Source organism: Astyanax mexicanus, chromosome 8 (assembly GCF_023375975.1).
Source record: "Astyanax mexicanus isolate ESR-SI-001 chromosome 8, AstMex3_surface, whole genome shotgun sequence".
NCBI lineage: Eukaryota > Metazoa > Chordata > Actinopteri > Characiformes > Acestrorhamphidae > Astyanax > Astyanax mexicanus.
This window is the reverse complement of record NC_064415.1, coordinates 49,095,158-49,110,144: the sequence shown is the minus strand read 5'-3', so window position 1 is coordinate 49,110,144 and position 14,987 is coordinate 49,095,158. Positions and strand designations below refer to the sequence as shown.

The 14,987-nt window shown below is 37.9% G+C and overlaps 6 protein-coding genes and 1 pseudogene across 9 annotated transcripts in view; 3 read left to right on the top strand and 4 right to left on the bottom strand.

Annotated features, from left to right (window-relative positions):
* Positions 1–11,635, bottom strand: part of LOC107197278 (zinc finger protein 135) — a 142,936-nt gene extending 131,301 nt beyond the window's left edge. The window contains exons 1-2 of one of the 2 annotated variants that reach the window (XM_049482354.1): positions 11,267–11,635; positions 7,182–7,278 (exon numbers count right to left, since the gene is read on the bottom strand). The gene's annotated coding sequence lies outside the window, so the exon portion shown is untranslated. The remainder of the gene's footprint in view (positions 1–7,181; positions 7,279–11,266) is intronic. The other variant, XM_049482355.1, reaches the window with a different exon arrangement.
* LOC111194226 (zinc finger protein 239-like) overlaps positions 1–14,987 on the top strand; it is a 457,259-nt gene that overhangs the window by 80,570 nt on the left and 361,702 nt on the right. The window lies entirely within an intron of this gene.
* The window catches only part of LOC125803860 (zinc finger protein 239-like), a 217,288-nt gene that overhangs the window by 42,948 nt on the left and 159,353 nt on the right, over positions 1–14,987 (top strand). The window lies entirely within an intron of this gene.
* LOC103021480 (zinc finger protein 585A) overlaps positions 1–14,987 on the top strand; it is a 258,231-nt gene that overhangs the window by 97,971 nt on the left and 145,273 nt on the right. The gene's annotated exons all lie outside the window — the stretch shown is intronic.
* Positions 1–14,987, bottom strand: part of LOC125780482 (zinc finger protein 850-like) — a 76,775-nt pseudogene that overhangs the window by 16,249 nt on the left and 45,539 nt on the right.
* Positions 1–14,987, bottom strand: part of LOC103036135 (zinc finger protein 239) — a 245,471-nt gene that overhangs the window by 205,466 nt on the left and 25,018 nt on the right. The window lies entirely within an intron of this gene.
* LOC125804030 (zinc finger protein 781-like) lies at positions 3,827–5,162 on the bottom strand. Its single transcript, XM_049483136.1, is given in 2 exon segments — positions 3,827–4,487; positions 5,116–5,162. Coding segments are annotated over 2 exon segments (639 nt in total). The 3' UTR covers positions 3,827–3,895.

Below are 14,987 nucleotides of genomic sequence, written 5' to 3'. Positions count from 1 at the left end.
TGTACTGATAAACTCAGAAGCTGTATTTCTGCATTATCTCTGGTAGACTCATGGCGTTTTCTTAATGCCACAGCTAAGGCATATACATTTTATTCTTCAAGGCACAAATCATATTCCAGGATCGACTTCATATTTATCTCCTGTTCTCTATCCTCATCCTGTCAGTGCTCAGATATATGCCCCATGTCTTTATCTGATCATGATAGTAATGTCATCAAACTCAAATTAGTCAGTCATTCTCCACGCGCTCCACGGTGGCGATTTAACCCTACGCTACTTCGGGATGAAAATTTGTGTAAGTCTTTTAAAAAAGGGCTATTGGAATTTATTAATATCAATCAAGGAACAGTGGCAGACCCTCGCATACTCTGGGATGCAGTCAAGGGCTTCATCCGTAATTTCTCTATTTCTTTTGCGTCACACCTTAAAAAATCCAGAATAAAAAAAATAGCTGATCTGGAGTCTCAGCTTAAGATACTAGAAGCAACAAATCAGGCGTCATTCTCTGACCAAACGGCCACTAAAATTAAATGATTAAAAACCGAGCTAAACCAATTACTTAAAGTTAAAGCAGAGTTTCTTATTCAAAGGACCAGATAAAACTACTAATTTAATGGGAGCAGGCCGAGCCATCTTTTAGCTCTGCAATTGCGTAATAATGAAAAGTTTGCAAATATACCTGCGATACGGCTATGTTCTGGTGAGCTTACTACTGATCAGCAAAATATCAACAATGCTTTTCGATCTTTCTATTCTACTTTATATACTTCTGAATCTACATGTGATAAGGCAACCTTATCTTCTTTTCTTTCTTCCCTTAACTTACCTACTTTATCTACGGAGGAATCAGAGTCCTTAGGTCAAACAATTACTCTTCAAGAACTGAAAGAGTCACTGAAATGTATGAATAAAGGTAAATCGCCAGGACTGGATGGCATTCCAACAGAATTATATTCAACCTTTTGGACAGAGCTTGGCCCTCTATTATTAGACATGATAAATCATTCAATTAAACTTGGATCTTTTAGACAGGACATTAACATATCTATTATATCTCTACTGCTGAAAAAAGATCAGGACCCAACCTCCTGTGCCAATTATCGCCCAATCTCACTGATTGGAGCAGATATTAAACTGTATGCCAAAATATTGTCACGACGCTTGGAATCAGTGATTACCAAGTTGGTTCATGAAGATCAGACTGGTTTTATCAGAACACGGTCTGCATCTGACAACATCCGCTGTCTTTTACATATCATTTATTCAGCTGATCATTCAGATAGCTCCAGTGGAGTGTTATCATTAGACGCAACGAAAGCATTTGATCGTTTGGAAATTAATTATTTGTGGTCTGTATTAGAGCATATGGGCTTAGGCCGCGACTTCATTAACATGATAAAAGTGCTATATTGTAATCCTAAAGCATCTGTGTTAACAGGACAACTATGCTCACACTCTTTTTCTTTGGGAAGGGGTACGCGTCACTCTCACCATTGTTATTTGCATTGTCATTAGAACCTCTAGCTCAGGCTGTCCGTTAATCAAAGCAAATTTTACCAATTAATGTAGGAAATACATCTCATCACATCTCTTTGTATGCTGATGACATACTTTTATTTGTTAATGACCCCGTTTCATCAGTACCTCATATTATGTCATTGTTTAATCATTTTAGTGATCTCTCAGGTTACAAGATAAATGGGAACAAGTCTTGTTTTCTTCCTTTAAACTTTGACCCTGTCTCTGTGCCTCTTCCTAATGCTGCATCTATGGTTACATCATTTAAATATTTAGGGATAGACATATATCCTTCATTGCTTGATATTGCAAGTAAAAACTTCGAAAAAATTCTATCTGAAGTCAGTACAGATCTGTCAAACTGGTCATCTTTGCCTAAGTCATTATGTGCACGAATTTCAACCATCAAAATGAACATTTTACCAAGAATTTTTACAGTGCAATGATACCCTTACCACCCCCTGCTCACTTTTGGGACAATATCAATTCCATTCTAAGGAAATATATTTGGAATGGGAAACGTGCAAGGATTAAGCTGTCCACTATACAACGCTTTAGGCAGGATGGCGGTTTATCTTTTCCTGACTTTAAAGCTTATGCCCAAGCATTTGTTTTGCGCTCCATATCAGTCTGGTTTGATTCAAATAAAAAGGTGGCATGGAGAGCCATTGAAGAGTCAATGGTCACCCCTTATAATTTAAGGGATTTGATTTTTTGCAAAGTTTCTATTCGGCAATGTGCCCTTCGGTCCAATCATAACCCATTTATTATCCACTTGGAAGGTTATTGAAAGACAAACAGGATCTATATCAAAATGGCATCATCACTTTCCACTCTTTTATAATAATTGGTTTCTGTCTGGAAGTACCCCATTTAGATCCTCTCAATGGGCAGAACACAACATTACAACTCTTAGAGACCTGTATAATGATAAAGGCTTGAGAACTTTTCAGGACTTGAGAACTAAGTACAATATACCGGCCTTTACTTTCTACCTCTACTTGCGTATCAGATCAGCTCTTAGGGCTCTTGGTGTTCCCTTCAACACAAAACTACCAGTGCATAGTATTCGCAGTGTTATATGTGTCAATGACCTTATCCTTACTTCTGCGTCATTTATTTATTCCTTTCTGATTAAGAAATTATACAAACCTCTTGGGGTAACATCAGTTTGGTCAAAAGATTTAAAATGTGAATTGGAAGATATCTTTTCTGACCACACATGGGAGACAATCATTATGTCATCTAAGAATCCTAATCATCAAATGATCCATTGGAAACTAACACACAGAGTATATTTAACACCACTTAAACGATTTCATATGCATCTAACTACCTCACCTAATTGCACTTTGTGTTCAGACGGAAAGACGGGAACTTTTTTAAATTTTTTTTGGGAGTGCTCATCTCTGCTACCTTTCTGGCAACAGCTATCTGGTGACATTTCAACTCTGATAGGGACTGATATTGTTATAACTCCAAGTCTGTTTTTTCTAAATGATTATTCCAACCTATCACTGACACCTTTCCAGAGCAGCCTACTGCTGGCAGCTCTTACCGCAACCAAAAAAATGCTAGTCAGCCGATGGAATCCTCCACATGTTATGTGTAGGCGTTTGTGGGCTCTAAGTTTACTTGATATTATATCTATGGAACTCTCAACAGCCCGTATACATGGGGCCAGATCACAAACTCTAATGAGGTGGAACTCAGCTTTTGAAGAAGTCAAAACCTTTATTGCTGATGGTCATGTCTAAGGTGCTATGTACTAGTTTGAAACCCATATCTGTTTTTCGTTTCTGAAAAATACTTTAACTTTTTTTACTGGAAAATGTTGTTTTCTTTTTCTTTTTATAATTGTACAACAATGTACTTTAAATGTTTTATAATATGTAAGAGTGCAGATGCTCACCACTGGGGTGGGGGGTGGGGTATTTTGGGAAGGGGGAGGGCGGTTGAGAAGTGTTATACCTTTGTGTGTGTTATTGATTATGTATTTGTGCATCATAAGTAAATAAAAAACAATTAATCACAAAAAAAAATATTGAGATAGCAGGTTACTTAATAACAATATTTTTTTGCCCTTTATACGCACTATTAACATATCTTGGATAGAATCTCGAATAGTTTTAGGTGTGTAAAACTAAACTAAGTCTTAACACTGATGGGGATGCACTGATGTATATGCACTGATTAATACTGGTGATTAAAATTCACCCCACAGTCCAAGCACTGATACAGTTTCTCTCCAGTGTGAATGCGTGATGTTGAAGATGAATCTGTTAATGAAAAGTCTTCTCACACACTGTGCAATGAAACGGTTTATTTCTAGTGTAAATGTATCTGTGTGTGCGGAGAATATTCGGATTATTAAAAGTTAATCCTTTTGATGAAAATTCAGGCCAGTCTGAGCAGTGATGTGGTTTCTCTCAGGTGTGAATGCGCTGGTGTGTTTTGAAATGACTCAGTTTAGTAAAACTCTTTCCACAAACTGAACAGTAATATGGTTTCTCTCCAGTGTGAATGCGTTGGTGCCGCTTGAGATCACTCTGTGTATTAAAACTCTTTTCACAGTTTGAGCAATGATACGGTTTCTCTCCAGTGTGAATGCGCTGATGTCGCTGGAGATTATACTGGTTAGTAAAATTCATCGCACATTCTGAGCAGTGATACGGTTTCTCTCCAGTGTGAATGCGTTTGTGTCGCTGGAGTTCACCCTGTGTAGTAAAACTCTTTTCACAGTCTGAGCAATGGTACGGTTTCTCTCCAGTGTGAATGCGCTGGTGTGTTTTGAGATGACTCTGTGTAGTAAAACTCTTCCCACAGACTGAGCAGTGATACGGTTTCTCTCCAGTGTGAATGCGCTGGTGTGTTTTGAGATGACTCTGTGTAGTAAATCTCTTTCCACAGACTGAACAGTGATATGGTTTCTCTCCAGTGTGAATGCGCTGGTGCCGCTGGAGGGTAATCTTTTGATGAAAATTCATGCCACAGGCTGAACAGTAGTACGGTTTCTCTCCAGAGTGAATGCCCTGGTGCCGCTCGAGAGAACTCTTTTGATGAAAATTCATGCCACAGACTGAACAGTGATATGGTTTCTCTCCAGTGTGAACGCGTTTGTGTCGCTGGAGATCACCCTGTGTAGTAAAACTCTTTTCACAGTCTGCACAGTGAAACGGTTTCTCTCCAGTGTGAATGCGCTGGTGTCGCTGGAGATTATACTGTTTATTAAAATTCATCCCACATTCTGAGCAGTAATATGGTTTCTCTCCAGTGTGAATGCGTTTGTGTCGCTGGCGTTCACCCTGTGTAGTAAAACTCTTTTCACATTCTGAGCAGTGAAACGGTTTCGCTCCAGTGTGAATGCGCTGGTGTGTTTTGAGATTACTGTTTTCAGAAAAACTCTTTCCACAGACTGAGCAGTGATATGGTTTCTCTCCAGTGTGAATGCGCTGGTGTGTTTTGAAATGACTCTGTGTAGTAAAACTCTTTCCACAGACTGAACAGTAGTACAGTTTCTCTCCAGTGTGAATGCGTTGGTGACGCAGGAGAGTACTCTTTTGATAAAAATTCATGCCACATTCTGAACAGCAGTACGGTTTCTCTCCAGTGTGAATGCTCTGGTGCCGCTTGAGAGTACTCATTTGTTGAAAATTCCTGCCACAGACAGAACAGTCAAATGGTTTCTCTCCAGTGTGAACGCGTTTGTGTCGCTGGAGATCACTCTGTGTAGTAAAACTCTTTCCACACTTTAAGCAGTGAAATGGTTTCTCTCCAGTGTGAATGCGCTGGTGTCGCTGGAGATTATACTGATTAGTAAAATTCATCGCACATTCTGAGCAGTGATACGGTTTCTCTCCAGTGTGAATCCGTTTGTGTCGCTGGAGTTCACCCTGTGTAGTAAAACTCTTTTCACAGTCTGAGCAGTGATATGGTTTCTCTCCAGTGTGAATGCGCAGGTGTATTTTGAGATGACTCTGTGTAGTAAATCTTTTTCCACAGACTGAGCAGTGATATGGTTTCTCCCCAGTGTGAATGCGCTGGTGTGTTTTGAGATGACTCTGTGAAGTAAATCTCTTTCCACAGACTGAGCAGTGATATGGTTTCTCTCCAGTGTGAATGCGTTGGTGCCGCTGGAGGGTAATTTTTTGATGAAAATTCATGCCACAGGCTGAACAGTAGTATGGTTTCTCTCCAGTGTGAATGCCCTGGTGCCGCTCGAGAGTACTCTTTTGATGAAAATTCATGCCACAGACTGAACAGCAATATGGTTTCTCTCCAGTGTGAATGCGTTTGTGTCGCTGGAGATCACCCTGTGTAGTAAAGCTCTTTCCACAGTCTGAGCAGTGAAACGTTTTTTCTCCAGTGTGAATGAGTTGGTGTCGCTGGAGATTATACTGTTTATAAAAATTTTTCCCACACTCTGTGCATTGAAACAGTGTCTCTCCAGTGTGAATGCGCTGGTGTTGCTGGAGATCACTCTGTTTAATAAAACTCTTCCCACAATCTGAGCAGTGATATGGTTTCTCTCCAGTGTGAATGTATTTGTGTCGCTGGAGATCACTCGGTTTAGTAAAACTCTTTCCACAGTCTGAGCAGTGATGTGGTTTCTTCTTCCCTGTACTTTTCTGCATTTGCCTTTCGGGTGTAGGAGAGGATGTTTGCTGAATATTGGAGATTTCTGTGGATGCCATATTCTTCTTTTTGTTCAGCAACTTATTATCTTCCTAAAATCTTCTGATTGTATTTGTGCAGATAAACTTCTTCCAGTTAGGAACACTGACACTGAGATCAGGGGAAGATCTGGAACAGAACAGCATTCATTTCTGAAAGAAATAGAGAAAAAAGAAAACCTAAATATTTTTCAAAATCTTAGTTTTGGGTTAAAATGGAAATAATTAAATTTGGAAACTCATTTTGGGGGAATAAAGATTTTATCTGGAGAGTAAACATTTTCCTTAACAAATATTAGGGGTGGGGGAAAGGTTCAATTCTTAGATGCATTTATAACAATCAATGTACAAATTACAATGCTATTTCTATTAATCTCACAAAGGTTTTTGATGTTGCTGTTCATGATCTACTACTAGGTTTTACGACTGGTTTTTAGCAATAATGCAATCCTGTGTGTCCAGGATTACTTTTCTGGCAGGAGGCAATGTGTGTCTCTCAATAACATAAATCAGACCTACAGCCCATAACAAAAGGAATCCCTCATGGCTCAATCTTGGGTCCAGTTTTATTTAATATTTACAATTTATTTAATATTGCCGCCTCTACCTTAGACTGTAAATTACACCTATTATGCAGATGACTTGTTTACTGCGTAGCAGATTCTGCTCACGCTGCACTAGAAACACTTCAATGTTCGTTTAACACTTTACAGACTGATCTATATAAAATCAAGTTGGTTGCATCCATTTGACATAAAAACATTGATGCATGTGTTTTTCACGTGTGTTTAACCTGTTTCTGCAGAAGCGCCCTCTAGCAGTTCTGACTATGTAAAGTAGAATGTTTTAAAGCGTCAAAAATTCTAAACACAACGACCAACTCATATTCTTTAGTACTACTGTGATGAAGTCAGGGCCCTGAACACATCACCACCAACTCCAGAGACATTTTACCTGCAAAGACATTTTTTACACAAACACAGTACTTACCTGGATCCTGTGGAAATGGCGGCGCGCGAGCCACCCGGGTCCTTAAGGTCTGGGTAGAGACCAAGGGGTGTCCTGGGGCAGGGGAGCCTGGGGGAACCTGTGAAAAAGAGAACAGAGAAAATAATACATTAACATTGTAAAATTATCATCAATACTTACCTGGATGTCCAAATGTTTACATGCATGTCATTCTGTTTGTAAATATGTTAATATTGTACATATACAATCATGTATAGTTGTCTTACCCACCTGCCCTCAAGTTAATTACTTGTTGGTTTAGCCGGGGATGGGCTAAAGGTATTTAAAGGCAGGCGGGTACACTATTGGGGGGCTGGTTGAGCGTGGCTGGTATGCCGACGGGAGTTTATTGAGCTGAATATTAGCATTTGTGGTGGTAGCTGCCAATCCACCTTTAACTCCTACCAGTGTAGCGTGTAAATAGTTTGTATATATATTGTAAATTTCGTTTTGTTTTCATTTTTGTTTTTGGGTTCGGTTGCTTAATTTGTCACAATAAACACTTCAAAAGGGATTCTTACCTGGTGCCAGACTGTTTTTGCGTCTCTGCCTCACCTCTCTCCAGTAACCTCCTGACCACTTGTCCTCACACTACCACAACTACTTTAACTACCTGCATGTAAATTTTCAGCCATCTACATGAAACCAGTCGCCAGAAATCTCCAACTGAAAACAGCCTGTTTTTTCACATTATTTATAATGGGGAACACACCCCCCCAACAAAATAGCCTTATAAAATATTATAAGTATGTAAAATAACATCAGATTTTATTATAGAAAATTCACTTATCACAGCATCCACTGTGCTGTAGGTGAATACAAAGCTAAGGATGTCCTCTTCTAGGTTCTGTGGTTTTTATTGGTCCAAAAACAACTATTTTTCTTGAGTGATCGTCTTTTGAACCAATGGCGTGAACGCTGGATCACGTTGGTTTTCAGGGGTGTCCAATCAAATCAGGTCATAGCCTTTCTCCAGGGTCACAAAATTGATTGACACCTATTTCAACCAATAGTTCACCCTTAGACAAATTCATTGGTACATAATTTGCACTGATTGGTCTCCTAATGGCTGGAGGTGGAGCATGCCAATCTGTCACCACTTGGTGCGCTGTCACCAAAATCACTCTGCTAAACATCTGGGTGCACACAGCGTGCATACGTGTGATTTTGTGATATTAATATTACTCTGAAATAGACTAACATTCATTTATTTTATCACAAACAAACAAAAATAGTACAAACTCTTGTTGTATAGTGACAGATTAACTTCTGTATCTTTGTAGTAGATTAGGGGCGCTCTGGAGAGGTTTTGAACACTTTGGTGACGTTTAGTGGACATCTAATATAATGCAGTGTAACTCTTCAATGCTTTGTGATATAAATTAAAGATTTTGTAATTTGTTTGTCAAGACCCTATTGAATCAGGAAATGTAGAGAATGATTGACTATTTATCACCAACATAGTTACTCTAGGGCAGCTTATATGCATATCCAGTGGATATCCATTTTTTTTTACATTTCTCTTTTTGCTTTACTCATAAGCAAATTTGTGCTACTTTATTGTGTAAACAATGTTTACAAAAGCCAAACTGCTCTTGGTAAGCAGTAGTAAAGATTTGCAGTACAGCTGCTTTTCGTTAGCCAACCTCTTTTCTCTGTTAATTAAAATTGTTTACTGTATGTAATTACTGTGAAGTTGTTTACTGTTTATGATCACACTGCATTTCACATTTAATAATAAAACATTCAAATTATATTTGTCCGCAGTTCTTAGAAAAGGAACAGATTGTAATCGCATTAAATCGTATTGTATCGTATCGTGACATAATTTAAGGTATTGTACATTATCGTATCGTTGACTAAAATAATCGTATCGTATCGTAATGAATCTTGTGATTTACACCCCACTGTCTACCACTGCAGACTATATGACAGAGTTGGTTGGTCTTCACTAGCTGCACGAAGAGAATCATATTTGCTATAAATCACTTTCTGGCCTTGTAGCTACATGGAAAAAGAGCTACGCATATCCGTATCATAGAAGACATGGGTAAATGCCTAGAAGACCCAGTCTAGAACCCCCGATTATGGACTTCTTTATAGAGAATGTTAATTATCTACACTTAATGAAAATGCTGACATTTTTTTAAGATTACAGAAGGAAAAAGGAATGAGGTACTGGCAAATGTGGACTAAGTATATGCAGCCCAACTATATACAAATGAAAAATGAACTGTCTGTTTGAATGGAATGTTTGCCCTCACTGCATTTTCTCTCCCCTAAGTGTGTACAAACAATGGTGCATCTGAATGGGACTCTGTACTTTTGCTGCTGTCGCACTACGTTTTCTACTGTTCAAAAATACATACAAGACTTGCTTTAATGCATCATCTTTAGATGTTAACATTTACATGTTTTATGGACTCTGCTGTTTAATTCTGCTAAAACCGGCTTGTTATGGATTGTTTGCTTTATCAGTCGTAGGCAATAAGAAGAATCTATTATATCTGATATTCTGTAATTTTCTTCTCAGGACTGCTAGTTTAAAACCACAGAAACTGGAGGACATCACAGTGGTCTTCCCAGAAAAGGAAGCAGGAGAACATCTACTAGGTTTCTTTTACAACTAATCAACTTCTTTGGTGTTTAATATTAATAAGCGTTGCACTACTTTAAAAACATAGTAAGAAAGTATAAAGATTAAAGAAACTCTTTTCTATGTAACACTTCTATAAACCAGTATATACTGGACTGGCTGGAGAGCTAAAAATCACAGTCCAGTAAAAGCCAGTTTCTTACAATTGTGGTTGTTTAGACTTTTTCAGGAATCAGGAAGGTCAGAGTGTTTTTATCAACAGCAAGAGCTGTGAAGAGAACATGATCCTGAGTGCCAGAGAAGCTTCACTGCTGATTTGGGATCAGTGTATAAAAAGCTATCTGAGTAAAATGCTGGGAACCTCTTCCCAGATAGCCAGAGCATGACTGTTCTAAACGGCATAAAGTGGAACAAAGGCCAGAATACCTTTCCATACACTCTTTTTTTCTCAGGAAGCTTAAGGATTGCAAGATACAAAAGTACAGTTTGATGTGTTCATGAAGGAGACAGAGCTGAACATCCGTGATAACTGCATGGATGAAGTCTGTGTTGGGTTAGAGAAGGAGATACCCAAGGGTCCTTACTCCCTCACCTTGCTTTTCCCTTTCTCTCTCTCTCTCTTGGTTGTAAATGTGTTGACCTATTGAGATTTAATTATACTGTGTTGACCCGTTGACGTACTTAAACCTGTAATGTTGAAACAATTTTTCCAGTAAACGTTTTAAATTCTAAACTTTGATTTAATGTATATCTTTTTATATTCAATGATAGTTCAGACAGTACACACGTTCTAAATGTTCTATGTGGAAAAAACACAAAATATGCAGAGTATCGTGTCACCAGAACTGTTAACAAAACTGCTAACTCCTGAATGATTCTCACACTTTATGCGCCTCCCTTCCCCCCTTTAACAGCCCTCAGCCCCCACCATCTCTTAATCTACCAGCCCTTGACCAGCAACCCCCACCCACACAAACCAGCTCTCAGGAAGAATTACATTTAGCTCTAAAATTAACATTAATTCACTCACTATGAAACAGCTGCATTTATAAATGTTTCTACACTCACTACATCTATATGCTGAATATCACATTATCTAGTATACACATAGTTTTAAAATGGATCATAAAGACATACTCTATGTACACAAACGGACTCTGACAAGAAGAAACACGTAAACACGTGAATCTCAATTGTAGCACAATTTAACACTTTAACCCACCAGACAAGATAATTATTTCTCCAATATATCCCCACTCAGGGTTTGTAAGTAGCCCCTAAATCTCCTGTTCATCTAAAATAAAGCAGAATGAAAGTGTTGTTCAGAGATAACTAGGAGAAGATGATCCTCCAGCTCCTGGATGAAGCTGCTTGTGTGTGATGTTAAATGCTGCTCCTTCTGAATGTGTTTCTGTGTGTCTAAGAGTAAATGTAGAGCAGTGTGAAGGTGAAGAGTGGAACATCTCCATACCTGCAGCAGGTGAGCTGATGGTGTTCCTCCAGCAGAGCAGTCTGAGTACAGAGGTGTGGAGCTGCTGATTAGAGCTGGATCTTCTGCTGCTCCACTTTACTGGAGACCGGGGGAAACTCTAACCACCCTTCCATATTCACCTACAGAGAATCCAGTCTTCATTTTAAACCACAGCAAACATCTGTCCAAAGCGCTGAAACTATTAGAACATGTCCAATCAATACATCACAATGACTCTGTTACTTGATCTGATCCAATACAATAAACAGCCTTGAATCCACCTTAACCTCCAACAATCTGCTGCTGTGTTTCTAAACTAAGCACCCCAGCTACAGACCCCCGCAGCTCCGCTGAGGATGGCGTTACATCCGGCAACCAGCTATCAAAATAAAAGTCCTGCAGCGTATAGTGTATACTGTGACAAACACAAACACACACACAGTTGGCCACAAGCCATCAAACAATGCTGAACTGCGTGAATTTTTTGTGCCAGGAGTGGAATAAATTCACCCTAAAGCAGTATGAAAGGCTTGTGGAGAGCATGCCAATATGCATGAAAGCTGTAATTAAAAATCAGGGTAATGCCACCAAATATTGACTCCTGAATTCTTAAAACATTAGCTTTATTGTTTCTAAACAAATATAAACGTCTTTGCCTTGTTTAAGGTTAGAAAGCTCTGTACCTTTTTCATTATTTTGACCATTTCTCATTTTATGCAAATAAATACTCTAAATGACAATATTTGTATTTGTAACTTGGGGGAAATATTGGCAGTGGTTTATAGAATTGAACAACAATGTTAATTTTACTCAAATATATACCTATAAATAGTAAAATCAGACAAACTGATAATTTTGATGGTAAATGTTAATAGCTATTAACCGCTCCTGATGATATATCCTACCAGTTACTGTGGGCTACACTGCATTATATTCCAGTGGGTGGAATCTGACAGACTTTAAATCTTGGCATTATCATAGATTCAGATCTAGCATTCAATAAACACATATCTAATTGTTACTAGAACAGCTTTTCTACACCTCCGTAGAGGTGCCAAGCTTAGAAATGCCTCATCCATGCAGAAAAATTAGGACATTCCTTCATTACCTCAAGGCTAGACTTTTATGATGCACTGCTGTCAGGATGTTCCTGCAGTAACTTAAATAAACTTCAGTTTATAATATAATAATATTTGGGAGACCTCATCTCCTATTATGAACCACCACAATTACTTAGATCTCAGGGTGCTGGTTTCTTAGTTTTTTCTTAGAGTTCAGCAGGAGGAAGAGCTTTCTCTTATAAAGCGCCCCAACTCTGGAATAAACTTCTCGAATATGTTCGGGACTCATCTTCATCTTTAAGTCTAGACTAAAAACTTACTTGTTTAGTTTAGCTTTTGGTAATTAATGTTTTTCCCTTTAGATAAGGCTGGGGGACATGGGGAATTGTGGTAAACTGAGATGCTGGTGCTGTTGTTCACTCACTGCACACAGTCATTCAGGTTTGTGGACGGTGGAGTGGGTGGATGCCAGTGTTTCAGGGTGCCTTCATGTCCATTTAACATTTTTATCTCTTCTACATGTATCAAGATGCCCTGTTTCTGATGTTGCCCAGCCTGGTTCTCCACTGCCCGCTGTATCATAAATAGTACTTGTTACATTACCTATAGCTCACATTATCTCTCTGTACTGTTGTTTTGTTCTGTTATTTGTTAGTGATGGGTTCCTCTGACTGAGTCTTGATTCCTCCTAGGGTTTCTTCCTCTTAATGTAAGGGAGTTTTTCTTGCCACTGTGTCCAACAATAATTTGCATCTCTGTGGTGCTGCTCACAATAGGCGTTTACATGCTTTTCTCTGTACAGCTGCTTTGTGAAAATTTCTGTTGTAAAAAGCGCTAAATAAATAAAATTGAATTGAACTGAATTATCTTCCATCCTCTGTATGTGACTTTAAAACTTTATGTCCTAACACTTTCCATATTTTTCTTGTCCTTATATTTTTCAAATAAACTTATTTCATATTACAAAGACTCAGTAGACTCTATTACACATTTACTTTTTATCATTAACACAATTAATTATCCACAAATTCAACTGTTTAAATTCTATTAAATCATTTAAAATAATACATGCATAGGACTGTAATAATATTTATGTATTGGACTTATTGTTTCTGACTTTTATATCTCCCATTAAGTTTTAATTAGTAAGGGGAGCTTCGAAGTGTGAATAAATCTGCATGATGACTTTATTATAAAGAGTTGCTTAAATTGATTTATGATTCATTTAAGATATTTTAACATTTGTTTTTTAATTCCAGTGTCACAATGTGTTAAGAATCTTAAGAAAAGTTCATTATGCTTTAAAGGGTTGTTCTATAGCAGCTATCATTATGTCAGTGGCATTAACCCTTTCATGCATAGAGGTCACTACAGTGTACAGCTGTTTAAAAGTGTTTTTTCTCTATAAATGTTCTGCATATAGTCCACTCTAGTGGAAGCTACAAAAGGATTTTTTTTTCCTATCCAAAAAAAATCCATTGGTTGGTCATTGTAATGGGAAAAAGAAGTCAATGAAACCAAGATGGCTGGCAGACAGGGAGAACCACCAAACACCTTGGCTATTTCTGTTTCTACCTTCTATAAAATTATACCATTGCAGACAAAAAATATATAATTACATCAAATAACATCTAAGGTCACATATTATGTAAAGATTTTCAAAATTTTGATTTTATATTTAGAGGAATTGCAGATTAATCATCTGGCCACTTAATTGTACATCATGCATCACTATTTATGTTTCAACTTTAATGCAATGTCAATTACTACCAATGTTGTTCTTGAAAATAATTTATATCGTTTAATGTTTTGGCTGTAAATCAACTTCTTTGATTTGACTGCCAGTACAGACAGGTGCAAGCAGAGAAGTAGGGTCAAGCAGTGATAGTGAAGGTAAGGAGTCTGGAAATGTTACTGAGGGAGTTGAGGCTGTGAAAGGAGATGAAACTGATGAAGGAGATGAGGCTGTTGAACCTAAGAGACCATCTTTCAGGGCTGTGAATGGTGAGAGCAGTGTCTAAGGCCCTTCCTGAGACGTTTCCCAGCTCAAGAAAGCAAAAAAGGCCATCAGATGCCAAAATGCTGCATGCACACGAAGAGCGAAGTACATCTGCATGCAGTGTCTTGTAGCTTTGTGCCCTGGATGCTTTTGCAACCATCATAAAAAATAGTCTCAGAAATTAACAACAAGCATGATTTGACAGAAAATATGAGACATGTTATAAAATACTATGAGAGAATCTGCTCAGTCTAGAGACTTAACAGTTCAGAGACTTGACAAGAATACAGTATGATAAATACCAGTTACAAAGAAGATTCTATGAGGTTCTACAGTTCAGAGACTTTTTCTTGTCACAATATCCTCAGTTCCACCATTCCAACAGAATACCATATTAAAACTGTATAAATGAATTACAAATATACCTATAGAACTACTAAGTTATTACATATATGTGTTTTTTACAACAAAACATGCATTGCATGAAGTACACTTGAGTGGACAGATAAATATTTCTTTATCGAATAAAGATAGAATATATATTTTATAAACAAACCTTGTTTTACATCCCTAAGGATGTATAAAAACATAAAAAAATCCTGACTGAGTTTATTATAATTCATGCATGAGAGGGTTAAATGGGTTTAAAATTGTTATAAAT